Here is a 20786-nt window from a genome sequence, read left to right as displayed (position 1 = left end):
CATCAATTGAATATAGGCTATCCAAAATCAAAATCAATATGGCGTCATTTGTTTACCATTTGCGAGGATTGAAATCTTTAAAATAACGGAGATAGTAAAAATAAAGAAAAATGCGCTGCTTTATTTCTAACTGCAAGAGCGATTTTCATATTTCGGTTTCACATGGAGGTGTTCACATTTAACTTGCAGTTTAAAGTTAGCCACTATTCGACTATATAACCGGACCGAGTTGTAAACAACAGTAATTGACAGAACCAAAATGTCAGTGAACCACAGCAATATTGGGTACACTGGCAATATGAGGGATTTGACGTTTTAGTCATACCCCTGAATTTATAGTCTGGTGTATAGGTATTGGTGACTACAATACACTGCATGATTTCCATATGTGTGTGTGCAACCGCTGAGTGTAAACGAATATTTTTATACTCGTTTTTATCAAGTGTCAAATTTATAGAAGACCAGTTACATTTTCCGTTGTTTTGATCAATAAATCTGGAAAATGCCGAAGGGAAAAGTGCTCACGGAGAGAGAAGAAAGACTAATGTTGTTATCAGTGAAATCCCATCAAGTAGTGCTCAATTATTTGGCGAATCCTGAAGGATACGGTAAGATAGAAAGCACTCCACGTAAATCGAAGCTCTCTAACCGGGATAAGAGGGAAATAGCTAGAACAGTTTCGAATACCTCGAAACTGCTTATGCAAACAAAGCAATATTTAAATTTGAATGTTACTCGGGTGTTTCGTAAAGTTTCGGTAAAAAATCCTCACATAAAGAGAGCTTGAAAAGTTAAAGCTCCTCATCTTATACCATCTCACATCGGAAGACGTCTGAGTTTTGCCAAAGCGCTCATGAACCTACAGTGGGACTTGGTATGTTGTGACAAAGAATGTTTCCAAAATAATACATTTTGCAATATACCATAACGAAAAGTTCATCAATGTATAGGTTATCTTCACTGACGAAAAAGAGTTCAATTTGGATGGTCCTAATGGTTTCAATGGGTACTGGCGTGATTACGGAAGAAGGAACATTGTTTTTCAACCAAGAATTTTGGTGGAGGCCCGTGCATGGTTTGGGCGGGATTCTGTGCAGCCGGAAAGCTCAAGATAGCTCTCACATCATTGAAGGATTACATAGGGTAGATAGGGGCAATATAACCAGGAGGGGCGAAATGGGCCACCCTTCGTTTGGGCTTGTTATTGAACCAATAACACTTGTTCTCCAACAATTGTGTTAGAAATACTCTTATTAAGTAGCTTTGTGAAAACCGTATTCAAATTCAGTTGTTTTATAAAGATTTTGAACGAAATTCCACACTGACTGACAGTCTCCAGAAAACAAACGCAGCGTTGTGCATTAGTTTAATTTTCATCAGCGCACACTCAAAGAAAACTCGTATTCTCTCTTGGTGCGAAGAGCACAAAATTCATAAGAACGACAGCGTGAAATGTACCCGGCGCAGAACTCAGATACTAAACATTTCTTCTCACTTGTGTGATACGCGTCTCATTCTATACACACACACACACACATACACATCAAATTCTAGCGCCCGCTTTGTCTTCGTTCGTTCTAAGCAAAGCATAAAAACAACAGCGCGTCCTTATTTGAACCGTATACGCTTGTGTGAAGAAAAATACCTCACAGAGAGAGCAATCCAGATTCAAGTGCGCAGTATAGAAAGACGGCGCAAGCACGGCGCAAATATCAGCGTAAAACTCGACTTAAAACTGGGCGTAAGTAGAAACGTCGGTTAATCGTTCGATTAATTCAAATAATCGAATATCTGAAATTATAATCGAGTAATTTTGTATCAAATAATTTATGAATAAAATATGAATACATCGAATAATTGTCACTGTAATCGCGATTAATAAAAGAAGGCATTTTCTCATGGTCAATGCATTTTTAGGTTAAGAATTAGGCTATATAATTTCATCCAAAAATGTTTGTATCCAATAATTAAACATCGACAACCTGATAGACCACGCGACCAGAATGATAACATGATACGTGATTATTACAAGAAAAAAATATTCGCTCTATCAATCGAATATTGAAAGACAATTATTCGAATGAATCGAATATTGAAAAATGCCCCAACGATTAATCGATAATCGAATAAATGAAAAATTTAGACATCACTAGGCGTAAGAACGGCGCTGACAACCAAATATTTCATCTGTGTTTCGGAGCGCGCTCATTCGCCAGAGCGCATGTGTGCACAAGGAGTGGGAGCTCAACTGTGTACAAAAATCATGTTGCGCATCAGCACCGAGTTGCATCCTGAAGACTGCTGACTGATTATCACGAAAACCATATAAGAAAGGCAGTCAACAAAATATGCTCTGTACGCTTCATACTGAAATTTATGACTCTGTTCTTTATATCAATTCGTACTGGTATTATTTCTGAATATTTCCATTGATTTATTGCGCTGCTTTGCCGTTTCGTGTACAAGATCAGTTCATTTTTATTGAGCGTAAATGTACGGGGCGGAATGAGCATACACCCAGGTTTTGACGTAGGACTACGTCTTTCATTTCTATACCGGGGTGTAAAATCAAAGTTTCGAAAACGAAAGCGTTACGCCGGAGACCGAGATTTTGAGCGTTAATAGCTCCTAAACAACTGAACGAAATGGTATGATAAACACTTCATTCGAAAGATAAAATGTCTACGCGTTCTATACTTGTTACTTTTTGATCCAAAAACTTGTTTCAATAGTCTTAAAATTGCTTTCAAAACAGGCTATTGAAATCACCAATCGGTATATAAGCGAGCGGCGCTCGGAAATCCACTCAGTTCTAATTGAACAGCGATTGGAGCATGTTGTCGCTGTTGCGGTGAAGCTCTTTATTTATCATGAAAGCGCGGATGAACGGTGTCACCAAGAGCCTGTTTGTGCACCCTAGGCCAGAAGGGAATCTATCAGGAGGAGAGTGATGCCACAAACGGTTCCCTGGGAAGACATCGCTACACACACATACACGCGCGGCTATTAACAGGTGGTTATCGAGTTGGCATTAACCACTGGTGGGCTTCCAGTATCGAGGAAAATGTGGAAATAACTAATCGTTATTGAAAATAATCCTCTGGAAATTTAAAAATACATTCATGTGAAAGAGTTTATTTGAATGTTTTCTATCCATGTAACACTGTGACCAAATACATTTGGTTTTGTGGTTTTTCAATCAATCGCAATTAACAGGATAGCTTCTGAAGATTATTCTTCCCCATCAGTAGGATATTTCCGTATCCAATATTGTATGCGCCCGCAATCGATTATTGCTCAGTCGCCGAAAGTTCCGAGCTCAGAGAGTTCATTCCCCTCTAGTTTGCCTTCCAAATTGCCATCGTAAACCACACCTTCTCTCGATTCAATCACACACAAAAAGCATACTTAAGCGATATTCTGGTGGTGAGACACATTCATTTTTCGTGAGGACATCGACAAGACAACATCGTTGCCTAACGTGCTGGAGGAGGTGGACGGCGAAGGATCGACACATACACGCGCAGAACTCTTTCCGTTAGGATGCCATTCAGCATCGAGAAAGTTCCGGAAAGATCTAATCATTGCTGGAAAATAATCTGCCAGTTCCTTTGGGAATTTTCAAAATATATTCATGTGAAAGAGTTTAATTGAATGTTTTCTATCCATGTAACACTGTGACCAAATATGTTTCAATCAAGTGCTATTAACAGGTGGTTATCGAGTTGGTATTAACCACTGGTGGGCTTCCAGTATCGAGGAAAATGTGGAAATAACTAATCGTTACTGAAAATAATTTGTCAGTTCCTCTGGGAATTTTCAAAATATATTCATGTGAAAGAGTTTAATTGAATGTTTTCTATCCATGTAACACTGTGACCAAATATGTTTCAATCAAGTGCTATTAACAGGTGGTTATCGAGTTGGTATTAACCACTGGTGGGCTTCCAGTATCGAGGAAAATGTGGAAATAACTAATCGTTACTGAAAATAATCTGCCAGTTCCTCTGGGAATTTTCAAAATATATTCATGTGAAAGAGTTTAATTGAATGTTTTCTATCCATAAAATATCCATATAATACATTTGGGTTTGTGATTTGTCAATCAAGTACAGTTAGCAGGTTAGCTTCTGAAGATTATTCTTCAGAACAAGGTTTTTCGTATCCTATATTGGATGCATAATACCTTGCGCCTCCAACGTAACGCTCTCGTTTTCGAAGTCTCCCAAATATTCATTTATTCATTCATTCAGAATGGATTTAGATTCAACTTCAAACAAATGATCTCTAAATCAACGATAGTCCTACGTCACCCTTGCGGTTATACCATAGATATAATCCACTTCCTGTTTTTTACGCGTTTTTTCTACGCGGATTTTCTAATTAAAGCGGTTTTTTACGCGGATTTTCCAATTAACGCGGTTTTTTTTACGCGGATTTTCCAATTAATTTCGGATTTCCAAAGTCCAATGCAATATCACATCACCCCTCAGCTCACATTTTTCTCTCATGTTCCATCAGAGCAAATTACGGTAATTAGTGCTTGTAACGGAGTTTAGCGCTTAGTGCCGCACCTTATCACGATTCTTACGTGGATTTTAGGTGTTGGGTAACGGGGAGCTCGCCGGGCGGTACAACGGGACGGGGCTTTTACGGGCAGCTATTCGTGAATGTCTTTCTCTGTCTACTAAGCTCTGGACGGTCCAACAGCACGTGCATCGGCAGAAGAGTGTACAAATTACGAGGGAATCTTCTAGCAACACCAGATGACCTCATTTGTGAGGAAAACCGAACCATAGCTACCAGTAACCAACGAAATTGCAGGAAAAAACCACGGTATCTATCATTAGGTGACATGGTTTTTTTACGCGGATTTTCCAATTAACGCGGTTTTTTTACGAGGTACGTATCCCCTGCGTAAAAAAACCTGGGTGTACCTGCTTGGGACGGTATGACCAGATATTTTTTTCAACATAACCTGTAAATACAGCTGTCAAAAATTGTAAACATAGTTGGAAATAGAGATGGGCAAATCAGCTCATCATGGTGAGCGGCTCAGCTCATACAAGTGAGCTGCTCATTTGGAACAGCTCTTCAGCTCAGTTGAATTTTGCGGTTTACCACACAATTGCATATGAAACGTAACTACCATAGGACATTTTATCGTGTCTTCTTCTTGAATGGCGGTAACGTTCCTTGTGGAACTTTTGCCTTCTCAACGTATGCATTAACTAGCGTCATTTATTAATACTTAGTTGAGATTTCTTAAGCCAAATAACACGCCTTGAATGTATTCCGAGGGGCAAGCTCTTGAATACGCGTGACCACAGTGCAAGTCGAAGGAAATTTCTTTGACGAAAAATCCTCCGGCCAGAACGGTAATCGAACCCGAACACCCGGCGTGATAATGTGAGACGCTAACCACTCGGCCACAGGTGCACACATTTTATCGTGTGCATTTTCTTAATAGACGAAAAGCAAAAAAAATTATTTGTAATTGTACCCAAACTAAAACTAATTTGAATTTTAATAATATAATATAAAACAAGTAGTAGTAGCCAAATAAAATGCCTTCAGAAATATTGGCCGAGACAACGTTTTTTGATGAAACTACCGATATATTGTTTTTGCATCCAAAGATATAAAAATAAATCCACTAATAGGCGCAACGAGAAATAATTATTTGCGATGAAAAAAGTAACAAAAGGACCATTATCAATCATCAGCATTTATGCCGGGTGGTTTTCTGAATTGTTTTGATTCAACACGCGGAAATAAATTTATGGGTTTCCACAATCATGTTTAAATAACAATATAATATAGTAATTTCATTTACAAGCATATAATAATGTGTATTATTTTGTTTGGCGATGTAAAAAAAAATCAATGAAGTAACGAACGACTGAATATCTTCAAAACAAAAATATTTTTCCTATCTGACATCTCTGCTGAAGCTAAAGAACGAATAGGGATACACGAAAACAAACTGACGTCATATCATAAAGCGCGGGAGACGAAAAATTCTTTTGCGTCTCTCAATTCACACTATCTGCAGCTTTTGCGGTCCACAGCTATGTAGCTCTTCAACATAACAGCTCAGCAGCTCATCAGCTCAACATCTCATCAGCTCAGCAACTCAACATCAACAGCAACATCATCCGATCGTAAAAAGTGGTCACGAACCAGCTTGCATGCGGCCATCGAAGCAGTAACGGGTGGTACGTCAGTGCGACATGCAACCTTAGTGCATTGTGTCCCGCGAGAAACACTTAAACGTTATTTACGTTGTGCAGATCCTTTGCAGCTCTCGCTGCTCGGATCATTTAGTAATGTTTTTACGACGGAGCAAGAGAACGAGCTTGTAGATTATATTCTCTTTATGGAACAACGGTTCTACGGTGTTACGACGGAAGAAATCCGTCGTATGGTTTGGCCGAAAGCAATGGTATTTCTCACTTTTTCAATAGCCAAAAGCAATTAGCCGGAATAGATTGGCTGGCTGGGTTTCGAAAACGTCACCCACAACTCTCTCTTCGGGCACCAGAAGAAACCTCTGCTGCCAGGGCACAAGGATTCAATCGCATTGCAGTCGGAAAATTCTACGATTTGCTGGAGGACATACAGCAGAAATACAACATTTCACCAGAAAGACAATTCAACGTCGATGAGAAATCAGTAATTCCAGTAACTATCTTTTTTTTACATAAGAGCAGCAAGTAAACTAAAAATTATTATCTTCATTCAACAGGTGCAGACCCAAAATTCCGAAATCCTAGCAATGCGGAAGAAAAGGCAGATGGGCACTATAACGTCAGGTACAACTATAAGGTGCTGAGCACGGCCTGCATGTGTATGTCGGCAGCGAGGCATTTTGTTCCATCTTTTCTCATTTTTCCGATAGTCAGGTTAACAAATAAGCTGAAGGAAGGTGCTCCATCTGGAACCCTATTTTCATACAATTCCAGCGACTGGATGACGGCTAGAAGTTCAACAAGTGGTTTGAGCACTTTATCAACCAAGTGAACCCAACGGTGGAGAGCGCGGTGCTATTAAATCTTGACGGACATTGTAGTCATACCAAGAATTTGGAATTCATAGACAAAGCAAGAAAATTCCACGTTGAAGTTTTAAGCTTACCCCCACATTGCTCTCACAAACTCCAGCCACTTGATGTGATCTTTATGGGACCCTTTAAAACTCACTTTTCTCAGACTATTGAAATTTTTTTGAAAATCAAACCTGGAGACTTACTTACTTTGGATGAAGTTAGTGCACTGTTGGGAAAAGCATATGTCCGTGCTGTAACTAGGGAAATAGCGGTTACCGGATTTCGCAAAACTGGAATCATTCCGTTAGATCGGTATGTGTTTAACGACGTCGATTTCGCGCCGGCCGACGTAACGGATATTCTTCATCAACTCAACGCTCCGAAAATAGAGATCTTGATGTCGATTGCAGTAACGAACACGTTATCTCAGAAACGCACTACTTCTAATAATACGGGATCACGGAACTCCGCTCCAACGGAAATCACAGTCATGTCATCCCAACAGCACAAGGCTTCAAGCTATCTGCAATCGGACGAAGAGGATTTTTTTTTGGTTTTGATAACGAGCCATCAATTACCGACACTCAAGCACTTCTTCCGGGCACAATCCCGTTGAAATCAGTAGACAAAGTAAACGATTCACAAACCTTAACTCCACCGGTTTCAATTCCTTCGACAACGAACAGTGGTTTCAAAATATCACCGAGCATGATCCGGCCATTACCAAAATCAAATCGCAGGAAGGCTGCATCAACCAGGAAAGCGGAAAAATCGGCGACAGATCAAAAAATTGAAGCGAACATCTAAAACCCAAACCGAAAAAAGAGGAAAACGAGCAAAAAAGCTTGCAAACGAGAATCTTCCGCAGGACACCCTATGTTGCTACTGTGGGGCACAATTCAATTTCTCCACGGGCGGCGATGGATGGAACCAATGTTATCGATGCCACTCGTGGGTACATAACTGCACAGATATTCTCTGTTTTTGCTTGGAGTAACGTATATTTGCAGTCCGTAAATCACTTTGATCACATTGTTATTTTTTGTACATGCAAACTGAATTAAAACCAATGAAATATACGCGTTAGTTGCAAAATAGAGTAAACTTTCCTTCCATGAACTTGTTACGTTATTTCCTAGCGAAAGCATGCTTAAAAGATCGAATTAATTAAAATGGTCATATTGCCCCGCATGGTGGCCCATTTCGCCTGGTAGTGCTCTCGATCAACGGAAATGGAACATATTTTTAAAAGTGTAAATTTTCCACATAAATCTTTTTAAAGGCATATTCATACAATGTACATCGATCAATAAGGTTTCAAATCGTGAGGTTTTAACATGTAGCATAATTTATAAATGTTCCTACATGGTTTAGGACGTTTCGTTCTTAGGGGGACCATATTGCCCCTATCTATCCTACATGTTCTGCAATCCTCTCTCTCCTATTGTTTTTGTGTGGATATTGTCACAAAATATTCACATTCCAGCAAAACAATGCTACTATTCAAACCAGCAAGGAAAGTAAGCAATGGATTAAGGACCAAAAAATTTTTTTTTTGGACTGGCCGACTCGCTCTTCAGACTTGAATCTTGTTGAAAATCTTAGGGGGATCCTTGTACGCAGAATCTACACTGACGGAAAACGGTACACCTCGATTGAAGAGCTCAAGGTCGCAATTTCGGAAACATGGAAAAATATCGAGAAATCCGTTCAGCAGAATTAGCTGAATAGTATTCCAATAGGAATTCTCCCGATCATAAGTGGAAATGGCAAGGTTTCCAATTATTGACATGTAAATTATCGTATCGATATCTCAGGATCCACTGGACCAATTTGGCTGATTTTTTTTATCAGCATGTAAAAATGAATTATCTAAAGCGTTATATAGCCGTCTTTCAATATCTCATTTTTTGACGTAGAACTACGTCTTTCAGGAAGGGTGCCAAATTAGAAAACATGTCACGTTTTCATGAAATAAAGTTAACGTTAATAACTATTTTCATTGTGAACGAATTCTCATGATTTGCATACCAATCGAATCGGAAATTCTCTAAGATTTATTTGATATGCCATACATTACAAATTTAAATTCATGAAAACTGAAAGAACTTTCTTTCTTCCCAGACATTTGTTCTGCCGATTTGCGTGCTAACCCTACCCGTAATTCGAATGCTTATAACTCGAATATTTCTTAACAAATCGGAAAGATGTTTGCATCAATTGATAGGAAATATTTTCTACGCGTCTATCACAATTGAATGACTGTACAATGTCAAGCGTTATCTAAACGCCATAACTGTCAAGTTTTGATTGGCCCGATTTACGTTTTCCCCAACACAGACTTCTAAATCGATGTACCTGTGGAAATCCGCTCTGCATATATACATGCGAGACGGGGGAATTTTTGTTCCCACCGAGCTGTGTTTCCTAACACGGACTTCAAAATTGATGTACCTGGGAGAATCCGCTTTGCAAATACATGCAAGGCGGGGGTATTTTTTTGTGTTGAGTACTTTCATACTCGCTTGTTGTTGTGCAGACCGGATTACGTTTCCCTAAAACGTTCCTTTAAACTGAGAAGCCTGGGAAAATCGTCATTCCAGATACTAGAGGTGAATGAACTTTCGCGGTTCGAGAACTACGTAAACATGCAATAATTTGAGAGGGGAATTTAAAATACAATGATCCTTTGACAATTCTTCTGTGACATATTTTGGTAGTTTAGGCATCATATCAAACGTAAAAGGACGTTCGTCAAATTTATTTGTAACGAAGAACATAATCTATTACAAAAATTTCGATGCATTCTAAAACAATATTCGAAGTGGTAAACAAGTGGATTGCATAATATTAGGCTGTCAAAAAAGTCCTGCGGTATTTTTTTTGAATTTTCATTTGTTCATAAAATTAGTTACAATCATCTGTTTTATGTCAAATATGCGCCGTTTTGTTCGATGACTTGTTCCCAACGAGATGGCAATTTCATAATACCCCTGTTATAGAAGCTCGCTTCCTTATTGGCAAAAAAACTCGGATAGCCAATTTTCACAGGCCTCTTTTGTGGCTAACTTCTGACTACCTAGCTCGTTCGCCATGGACAAAAACAGGTGGTAGTCACTTGGTGCAAGGTCCGGACTATACGGCGGATGCAAAAGAACCCCCATCCGAGCTCCCGGAGCTTCTGGCGCGTCACCAAAGAAGTGTGTGGCCTGGCGTTGTCCTGATGGAAGACAATGCGGCCTCTGTTTATCAAAGATGGCCTCTTCTTCATGAGTGCTACCTTCAAGCGGTCCAGTTGTTGGCAGTACAGGTCCGAATTGAGCGTTTGGCCATAGGGAAGCAGCTCATAATAGATTATTCCTTGACAATCCCACCAAACACACAGCAGAACCTTCCTGGCTGTTAATGAGGGCTTGGCCACCGTCTGAGCCGCTTCAGCGGGCTTCGACCACGACCGTTTGCGCTTCACGTTGTCGTAAGTGACCCACTCTTCATCGCCAGTCACCATCCGCTTCAGAAACGGGTCGATTTTGTTGCGATTCAGAGCAGCGATTCACATGCGTCGATACGGTCAAAGATATTTTTTTTGCGTCAACGTGTGTGGCACCCATACCTCGAGCTTCTTTGTGAATCCAAGCTTCTTCAAATGGTTAATAACGGTTTGATGACTTATCCCCAGCTCTTGGCCGATGCTACGGCTGCTACTATGCCGGTCTTTCTCGGCTAATTGTCGCAATTTTCGATGACAGGCCTTCCGGAGCGTGGCGCATCTTCGACGACCTCTACACCAGAACGAAAACGTTGAAACCATCTCTTATGCGGTGTAAATGGAAACTGTATCGGGTCCATAAACTGCACAAATTTTATTGGCAGCATGAGATGCTTTTTTGCCTGTGTCATAGTAGTACTGTAAAATATGTCGGATTTTACTCTTTATTTTGCTCCATATTTGCTACACTATAACTCACGACCGTCTTAACCAAACAAAACATTGTCAAGGACTATATTATAGCGCGCAAAAATATCTTTCCAACAAGCTATAGTATGACTCGATACAATGAATACAACTAGAACTACGCGCTTACAACGACACCTCGCGGAAATCCGGCAGGACTTTTTCGACAGCCTAATATAATTGCGTAGTTCTACGTCGGCCGTGTCCTATATACAACCCCTTACATTTTTTTTATTTTTTTATAAGTGATTTTCCGTGAAACATAACTCATTTTTAACAAGATGGCCATCATTTCGTCAATTTTTGAAATTTTCAAAAACCCTTATGTAACGCTTTAGGTATTGTCCTAAAGTTTCAAAATATGTATTGGAATTCATCTACGCATCCAGCTGCCAACAGCGTAATAATTATTATTCGTGCACTCAAAAAATGAAAAACTCATTTTCAAATATATCAACATTTTCTTACATCCGAAATTTCTAACATCCGAAAGAAATCACGAAAATTAATTATTTTTCGACCTTCCAGACAGGGGTCCACCCTTAAGGCCGATTGAGCTGAAATTTTACATAGGGTGTTTTTGCGAGGTTGTAAACATTTTGTATAGGGTAACTTTTTGAAATTTTACGGTAGATTTTTCCCATACATTCATGGCACCCTAGTGTACAGTCAACGCAAGCTCAAGCTCAAAGCCATTCGCCTCTACACCATTAATATAATTCTAAAAAGTGTGCATTTCAGCTGGCTACGGTCCAGGGAAGAAATTTTCATGATATAAAAGACACAGGAAATAACTTTCAATCATCATAAAAGAACTAAAAACATTCGTAAATTTGTTATCGTTCTACAGTCTTTGTTTTGAAACGGCAATCAAAAGTCGATAATTTCAGAAAGAACGAAATATACCAATATAGACAGCTGTTTGCAAAACAAACACTCTGTTATTCACGTATCTATGTCGCGTCTTCGTGTTTTTATGCGTTAATGTACAAAAATACTCCAAGTTTCCTCTTACCTTTATCCATCGATTGAGCAATGCCACCTGTTCCAGCTCATCCAGATATTTATACAAAATCAATACAATCTCGACAACGTACTCCGATTGCAGTCGTTCATCGTTTAGCCAGTCACCAGCGAATACATCGAACAGACACTCAATCTTGGCACTCTCGCCTCCGGCGAAAAACTGAAACATCTGAGCGCTTTGAAATTGGCCAATTAGGTTTTCCAGCTGTAGAATATAAGCCGACTCACGACACGTGCCAATACGTTCGATGTAGAGGCGACAAATTTTATAGACAAGTGCATTCAGTTGGTCCTCGAAATGAAGGGCATCATTGGCGGCTTGATTCGTCGGTCGTTCAACTGAGTCGTTGTTAAACTTGACCCGTTTGTGTGATGTTCGTTTCAGATTTTGAATGAGCTCGATGTGAGCGCTTGTCGTTTCCTGTAAATCCTCCGCTGATCGCACACTTTGTTCTATCACCTCGTATAATCGACACCAAAACTTCGCCAGGAGTTCCCCGTAGATTTTAATGTTTGCGCTCTGTTTACACCAGTAATCCAACAAAGTAGCGATATTTCCGAAGACAAATCTACCTCTCGACGATTCTGTAGTCATACACCATTCGATTACATTAATAAGGTGTTCTTCAAGCATTTTTTCGCAGAATTGTTGAATTTCTTCCGGCTGTAATTGAGTGTCTTTGATCATTTGAATTACCACATATTGGAACACTTCATAGTAAGCCTGGGAGATGGCAGATATATCGGCCCTGCTGGAATGGACAGCCATAAGACCTTCTTTGATGTTCTCAAAGAACAGTGTCTGGAATTTGTCCATCCGTTCGTCAAGTATCTCCCGTGTGAACTTGGATACGAGTGGTAACATATGCGGAAAGACACAGGCCGCATTTCCACTTGCTCCACTTTTCAATACCTTCCAAAGCTTAGGGAAGACGGCCTTGTCAATGTTCAAATGAGTGTGCCAGTCAGATATCGTCGTTTGGATCAACACAATCGAACTCCAAACGTGTGCGACAACGACCGGATCGGTTTCATCCATAAATTGGAACACACAGCTGACGACTTTCTGGTGATGCTGTTCTAACAGAAACGGTCCGTGCTGGAGCAGCGCGGTTACCACCTCAAACCAAGCCGAACGGACAGCGGGTGTTTTATGCTTATGATATGTCCAGAACTTGACATTATCCAGCAGAGTGGTATTTTTGGCAACCGATTTCTGTAACTGCTCCTTTGGAAGTTTACTCAAATAAAGTGCGTATCCCTGCAAACTAGCAATCAACACGCGTTGGTACTTGTTCTCACATTCCTCCGGTGTATGGGATCTAAAATTTCTAAAAATTTAATATATCATTCATAGAAAAAGGTTACAGAAAACCTACTTTGGATTGCTTAAAGTAATCGCAGTGTGAACCGTCAAATTCTTGGTGTAATAATCCAAAATCTCATCCTCACAAAACACGAACACCTCTCTCAATTTTCCCGGTGGAAAAGCACTGGTAAAAGACTTACTAGCCAAAGAAGCCGCTGGTGCATAGGTATCGTACTGAGCGGAAATCCATGTTGGAGCAAGCTGTTTCAGAAAGGGAGCAATATGCTTTCCTGCTTTGGCCACAACCGCTGCTTGAGCCTGCTGTGCCGTTTCACGAACACGATGCTCCACATCTGTAGACAGGTTGGAATAGAGACGTGGCCAGAAGGGAAGGACTGCCTTGACTACATCCAAGTCGGATTTTCCGATGAGTTCGGTGAATTCCTGCAGTGCTTTCGTTTTTGTTGTCGGGTCTTTCTTGAGCATTTTTTTCAACACAATTTGGAAGGTGTCATCCAGATTCGGGTCAATATCTTCGCCATGGGCTTCTATTTGTACAAAGCTAGGTACAACCGGCATATTGCTGCTGTCGAGCGTTGTGAATCCGAACAATGTTGGAGTCATACTGCCCAACATTTCGGCACTGCGACCGCTGCTAGAAGGCTGAAATCGGAGAACCATTAGCACATCAAAGATGTTCGAGAATCTCATTATACGGGACAACACATCGCTGTCGGTCCAACATATTTGGATAATAATTTTGTGAAATCGATAGCGCCATTTTACACGCGATTCGCAACCGAACACGTCAACAACTTTGCGGTATATGTACTCGGGAAAAGATAACCCATGGTTTCACAGCCACTGCTTTCAATCCGCATCGGATTGGCCGCGATCGATTTCATTCGCGTAATCTCCCGAAAAAAAACAGCTCAGCACGAAGCACAACATACCTTAGTATTGTTCTTGGTACGCTTTCCGCCCATCGTTACGGTAGTTTTTCCTGTTTAACAAATTCCTAATGGTTCAACTAACAAACACCAGGAGTTTAATGAGTTTTCTATCAAAATAAATCGGACACACGATGAAAAATAAACGCAAATACAATATCGAGCCACCACCTGCCTATACAACTGTCAAATAAGAATTGAAAAAAATGCGAGAAGCAAGGCGCGTAGAAGTATATCCTAAGGTGGGCCAATTTTCTAAAACCACTCTTCAGCCATCTTGGAAGTCTACTGTGTTTTGTTTGTAAACAAAACACAATACGCTTGTGCCGGAGCTCGCTCGTGATCAGTCTGTCTCTTTCACGCTTCAAGCAAATAATTCCCCTTCTGCTTTCATCCGTACTGTTTTTATATACCGCTCCCCTAACCTACTTAGTGACGAAACGGCCTCACCTAGTACCATAGACCCGTCTTGGCGAGAAGATGAAGCTTTGATTGTGTGAGTGAACCTGCTCGTAAATTTATGCCGGTATGACCAGAATAGCGTTCACTCGAGATCGGTAATATTTTGTCGTAGGACTACGTTTTTCATTTATTACCTGGGATTCGAAAATGAGAGCGTTACGCCGAAGCAACATGATTTTGAGCGTTAAGGCTAGGCGCAAATTGAGACACGTATGGCGAGAGTAACTTGGCGCGATGGAGCGCCTGTCTTTGTGGCTAATGGAAACAGATGGAACGGCGCATATTGGTCAGATGACGCGAGATGGAGAAGCGCTCGTGAGACACGACTCGCTCGACGCTGTTGCTGAGCCACAGTCTCTCGTGCTGCTCATGCTGGTTATGTTGGTTGTGTTGGTGAACAATCATATAGCACCGTGAGTCTGATACTGTATAGGGCGCTTGCAGCGTGCATATGTATTAGTGATCTGTTGGGCAGGCAAAAGTGATCGCTCCATAGGAATTATATGGAGCGACAAGATTGAGCTTTGTTTAAATAATTATTTTAGCGAAATAGTTATAAAGATTACGCGCTAATCTATATGAATAACATGCGAATATATGTTTCTTCACATAAAAATATTTACTTTTAGCGTCAAAGCCATACACACGGGGAAAAATAGAAATTTCTGTTTTGGCCATGATTCATATCAATGGAAGCAGATTGATTATTCAAAAATTTTCACAGAAATAGTGCAAACTGCACATTGCGATTGTATAGCCGGATTAGGTGAAGTGTGCTCCCATTTAGGTTTTAAGCTTTTTGCTGGTCTCGTGAAAGAATAAACTATAATGAATATTCGTGTGCAGATATCCTTAATCGGCGGCTAGTTCCGCCAAAAAAGCAGTTGATTATGTTGAAATTAAGGACATTTTCAGCCTGAAATATCAACCAACTCTCAGATATGATTTCCGAGTACCCGAATGCTCTGCGGAGAAGCTAAATACGTTTATAAGAAAATTTATCGGAAACGGAAAAAATCCATCGATTGACCAATTCATGGAAATACAAGGAAGCATTCAAACGTGAGCTCGAGACTCTGTGACTTTGATCTAGGTGCGAAAATGTTGATAATCCTTTTTCTGCCAATTTTTCGATTCCAATCTAATGGGAGAGTCGCTCAATGAACATCGCGAAATAGGTGCTAGTAAACTAAATAATATGCGTTACACAAAAACTCTTGTTCATAAAATAGCTTGCCTAACTGTTTCACAAAGTTCATGTTAGCTCTATGCACTATTAGAATGACCGTAACTCTATTTAAATCATCTACAAGAACGCCGATTGATAAAAATCCGCTTCTGCTGCATAGACACTACGAATGTAAACAAGCGAATGTGTGCCCAACACATGCTCTGCATGTATGTGTAGCAAGAGCCCTATGGTTGTACCGGTCGGAAGGTTGTGTTAGTAAATAAATATATCGCACAACTCTGTGTGAATCAGACATTGTATGCGAGTGGCGCGTCATTTACACCAAACTGCGACTCAATATGCGCTCCACCACGCTACGTTTGTCGCACGAATGAGTCGTGTTGATAGTCTCGTGTTCGCTTACGAGCGCTATACGCTTCTCAATTTGCGCCTAGCCTAAACAACTGGACAGAATGATATAATAAACACTCCATTCAAAAGATAAAATTAAGTGCTTAGAATGAAAGGGGTATATGTGATTTGATCGATTTCTCCACATTGACTTTCTCTTTTGGTTATAACTTAGCTGAAAATTCGGAATAGGGCATTGCAATTTGAAACTGTTGTAGGTGGCGACACCGTGAATAACATCAAATAAATCATTCGTTTGACATTTGACGTGACGGTACTGCAGCAAGCGTAGACTGCATGTGTGAATTGGTGTAGACGTTGACGGAACGTGGACGTTATTCTCCGTAACTTTCTATGTGAACCGCACATTACTGTTGCCGTTCCACGAAAGGGTGTGTATAGGCAAATTTGTGGATTATTTACTTGGGAATGATATTTTTGAGAGCATTTGAGATGAAATTTTGCTGTAATCATACTGAAAAACTCATTTGATATTCAATGAGTTCAGTGTTTCAGGGTTGCTCTAGGCACCAAACAATCAACATGCTAATGTTGAGGCCGAGAGTTAATTCGGAAGTTTTATTGCTCCACTGCTTTGATAATGGTTTGCACATTTAGTTTGTCTACGGTGCCTATTCTGTATTCCGACGGATTTCTATTTCGTTCGAAAGTGATATTTCGATCGTTTTCGAATTTACCATTCCCTATTCCAATCGTTTTGCTCGTTTCGAACGAAAGTGTTAGAAAATTTCGAATATGCATCGATCTGTCAAAAACCGATAAACAAAAAGAAACACCGTATTAAATAGCGGCGAGTGCGAGTTGAATTTCAGTTAATTTTTGATCCTAAGAGAAATTTGTGAGAAAATTTTCTCGTTCAATGGATTCCGTTTTGTTACCGATTTTGGCGGAGCAAGAAGAAATTGGAATGCCTTGCTACCATCGGCGAAACCACCGAAAATCAACCGACTTCATGAAACTTTCTGATGAAGCGTAAGTATCCGTCTCAAAAATCCCATGTTTGTTTCTCTTATTGATTAATTTTGCCCTTATTCAGATTCATCAAAAGTTTTCGTCTAAGTAAGGAAGCTTTTCGGTACGTTTTAGAGGAAATTGAGAACTGCCTTACCACAAGGAAAGGTGGTCTATCCACGGAGGTGAAACTCGCAGCATGTTTGCGATTCTTTGCTGAAGGAAATTATCAACATGGAGCAGGGCAAGATTATCACATTGCCATAGCACAGCCCACATTTTCCAAGGTGCTGACTGAAATGCTTAACATTCTGGAGCGGACACTGTGTAAGAAATGGATTTCCCTAAATATGACGGAAGACGAACAGCGGCGTGCTAAACTACACTTCTATCAGAAAACATCAATTCCGGGTGTTATTATGTGTTTGGATGGAACCCACGTAAAAATTATTCCACCTAAGCTGAATCGAAATTTGTTTTTTAATCGGAAGGGATTTTATAGTCTCAACGTTCTGATTGTAAGTATTATTAGTATTTGAATTAACAAATCAATGAACAAATACTCTTTTTTATCAACATAGGTTTGTGACGATCAGCAAAGGATTCGTTTCGTTGATCCTACCTTCCAGGGATCTAATCATGACTCTCATATATGGCGTGTAAGCCCTGCAAGAACTCACTTTGAGCAGCTTCACCAAAATGGTGAAGTTAATACTAAGATTCTAGGTAATGTTCAACTACAATATTTTAGTATACTTGTATGTACTGTGTGATAAAATATTTTCAGGTGATGCTGGTTATCCATCGGAACCTTGGTTAGTAACGCCATTCAGAGCAGCGGAGGAAGGGAGTTTGGAGAGCGATTTTAATCGCAGGCATGCCTTGGGTCGTGCTATCGTCGAGCGGACAATCGGTTTACTAAAAAATCGGTTTAGATGCATCCTTGGCGCGAGACAACTTCACTACAATCCTACTAAATGCGCTCAAATTATAAATGTATGCTGTGCACTTCACAATATATGCTTAGAATTTGGTCGTTCTCAGTAGTTATAATATGTTATGCAGCTGTTTACATAATAAACTTTTGTTTAAATTAATATTTATGACTGTTAAATTTCATCTAACTTGTTTGCAAATGCTCAAATAAATAACAACCACCGGAAAAGGAAGTGTCTTCCTTACTTAACTATGGTTTCGGCAGAATTATTTACTCTTATTCCTGCCAACACTTTGAGAACATGTCATTATCGATTTCTCGTAAGCAGGCCAAGTATTCAAATAACCATTATTAATACTTTTTGCGTTGTTTTAACCCCTTGCTGTACGATTTAATTTCCAACAGCACGGCCCAAAACGAGCACTTCGAGTCGTTCCGCTACTCTGCTGAGTGTGGGTATCTAACATGGGTGCCCTATGATGAGCAAATACATGTTGTGTTTAAAATAAAAACGAAGGAGTTATTACTACGTACTAACTCGTTCGTTTTTATTTTAATTATAATATTCAAATTATATTTTATATTTTTAGCTCATTCAATTTTTTTTTTAAATAACGGAAATTTGATAATCTTCAGTTGTCGGTATCCTCATCATATGCCTGAAGCTATGTAATTATTTCACATCGAGAAACAACGAGTGAAGTTCAATGTTGTACGTGAAGGGGTTAAGGAAGTTCCATAAACTATAGGCGAAATTCGTGAATTTTAAAAAAGTTTATATAATTTTGATGCTATTCCAAACAAACTTCAAAGAAAAAAATAAGTAAGATTTTTCTTCCATGGAAAGATATAAAAATACGATTAGAACTTTTTTCATTTTTTTATACTTGAGTTACAATATAAAGATAAAAAATCAGATCACTGATATTTTGAAACATTATTCTAATGTTCTGAAATATACGCAATCTGCGTTTCAAGGATTTGTCGCTATTGATTTCTCCAGCGCGATCTTCTCCATCTCGTGGTTATGTCGTTTTTGTTCACTCAGATGTTCTTTGAGTGTGGCATCCACGGAAAGAATCGCTCGAGCTGATTGGCGCTGATAATGAACCAGATCACTCAAATTCTTATTTGTGTTTTTTAACAGGGATTTCACATTGGTGTGAAATTTGTTTTGTTGCTCGACTTGCAGCTCTAATAGCCTCGTGGTAGAAGGTCTGGATTTTTTCGGCTGAGAGGGCTGGAAGTGAATGGTATTATTGATACCGTCACACTCGTCGGAAGTACCATAATATATAAAATTTTCCTGGTCTGCATCTTGAGGTTCACCCGAAGGCGAACCCAACTGTGTTCCATGAGATGAGGTACCCGGGATTCCTTCCACGGTCGCAAGTAACCCAGTTAGTAGAACTGCCTGCTCCTCCAGCTCGGACAAATTGATAATTTTATTGGGTCCTCCACCTGTCGCCCTCTGCTCCCGTTTGTTGTGAGCGAGTTTTCGCTTTAATCCGGACTTATAGTCCGCCCAAACCTACACAGAAAACCAGGGCAAAAATAAGACTATAAACATATGTTTCGGATTCGTTTTAGTATATACCTTTTTCCATCCACTTCCATCGCGAATAGGCGGTCCCAAACTATTGACTTCTGCCGCCAGATCATCCCAGAAGGGTCCGGAATTTCCTCGGGAGAAACCCTTTGCTATGTCCGGCTCTTGCTCCAGAAGCAGCACAATCCGCTCGAACTGATTTTTAGTGGTTGTTTTGTTTTTGTTTTTTTCCCTGTTGAACGTTAAAATTAATTTAAAGAAAAAAATGATTAAAAATTAGCTTACATTTTTGCAGTTCACCGCTCATCCGCTGCGGAAATTATTCACTCCTTCATAAACAAAGTGGGTTTGACGTTTGGTTTGATTCGAATGAAAGATATTCGAAAACAAAACAGTCCGAACGAAAGGTATTCGAATTTGAAAACACCTCGAACGAAACAGGGAATGGAATTTACCAAGTCGTTCGAAATATTTCGAATCGATTGAAATACAGAATAGACACCTACATTACATCTGCGCTGTATATAAATATGAATAAAAGGCCAAACAATGGATTCCGAATCTAGAGTTTGTTTTTCTATAGTGGAATAACTTGACCTAAATTCGAAGAAATGAAAATAAAACAATATTTATATTTTTGACAACCTTTGGCGTAGTTCTACGTCCTTCCGGTTATGTCCCCTAGGTTGACTAAAAGGGATGCAGTACCAACTATGTCTGCATTTTTAATAGGTAGTGATCACGATTGAGATTGAATTGACCGATAGTGAAGGTGAACCAATCAGTCTCGTCCACAAAACTAAATGGGTCAAGTGTCTTTCTCCCCTTTGTGTGTGATATAATTAGCTTCGCCATATAAATCTTGAGCAGTGATAACATGATCCATCCACTGTACAATTCTAATTGAGTAGATTTTTGAGCTGACACCTGCAAAGCAATTTTTGGACTATTGAAACAAGTCTTTGAGTCAATAAGTAACAAACATATAACGCGTAG

At 39.7% G+C, this 20786-nt stretch overlaps 3 protein-coding genes across 3 annotated transcripts in view; 1 reads left to right on the top strand and 2 right to left on the bottom strand.

The window, feature by feature from the left end:
• Window positions 1-14487, bottom strand: part of LOC129765491 (E3 ubiquitin-protein ligase listerin) — a 43668-nt gene extending 29181 nt beyond the window's left edge. Inside the window, exons 1-3 of the mRNA XM_055765863.1 lie at window positions 14292-14487; window positions 13409-14001; window positions 12019-13351 (exon numbers count right to left, since the gene is read on the bottom strand). Of these exons, the coding sequence (XP_055621838.1) occupies window positions 12019-13351; window positions 13409-14001; window positions 14292-14324 (1959 nt within the window). The 5' untranslated portion in view covers window positions 14325-14487. The remainder of the gene's footprint in view (window positions 1-12018; window positions 13352-13408; window positions 14002-14291) is intronic.
• Window positions 14488-16969: 2482 nt separating this feature from the next.
• LOC129768819 (putative nuclease HARBI1) lies at window positions 16970-20132 on the top strand. Its single transcript, XM_055770729.1, has 4 exons — window positions 16970-17325; window positions 17390-17822; window positions 17886-18030; window positions 18092-20132. The coding sequence occupies exons 1-4, from the start codon at window positions 17213-17215 to the stop codon at window positions 18349-18351; spliced, it is 951 nt and encodes a 316-aa protein (XP_055626704.1). The 5' UTR covers window positions 16970-17212; the 3' UTR covers window positions 18352-20132.
• LOC129768820 (uncharacterized) lies at window positions 18289-20137 on the bottom strand. Its single transcript, XM_055770730.1, has 3 exons — window positions 20076-20137; window positions 19839-20022; window positions 18289-19772 (listed from the first exon to the last, which is right to left on the bottom strand). Coding segments are annotated over exons 1-3 (744 nt in total). The 5' UTR covers window positions 20078-20137; the 3' UTR covers window positions 18289-19214.
• Between the last annotated feature and the right edge of the window lie 649 nt (window positions 20138-20786).

The sequence above is a fragment of the Toxorhynchites rutilus genome, chromosome 2 (genome assembly GCF_029784135.1).
Source record: "Toxorhynchites rutilus septentrionalis strain SRP chromosome 2, ASM2978413v1, whole genome shotgun sequence".
Lineage (NCBI taxonomy): Eukaryota > Metazoa > Arthropoda > Insecta > Diptera > Culicidae > Toxorhynchites > Toxorhynchites rutilus.
Note: the sequence above shows the minus strand (reverse complement) of the source record. Positions and strands in the feature narration are given on the sequence as shown.

Bases quoted from the DNA above. Each gene is read 5' to 3' on its own strand.
- LOC129768819 (XM_055770729.1), top strand. From the start codon at position 17,213: ATGGATTCCGTTTTGTTACCGATTTTGGCGGAGCAAGAAGAAATTGGA. The intron at 17,823-17,885 runs GTAAGTATTATT...TTATCAACATAG, and splicing joins ATAGTCTCAACGTTCTGATT to GTTTGTGACGATCAGCAAAG. The intron at 18,031-18,091 runs GTAATGTTCAAC...AAATATTTTCAG, and splicing joins AGTTAATACTAAGATTCTAG to GTGATGCTGGTTATCCATCG.
- LOC129768820 (XM_055770730.1), bottom strand. The intron at 19,773-19,838 runs GTATATACTAAA...TTTTCTGTGTAG, and splicing joins ATGGAAGTGGATGGAAAAAG to GTTTGGGCGGACTATAAGTC.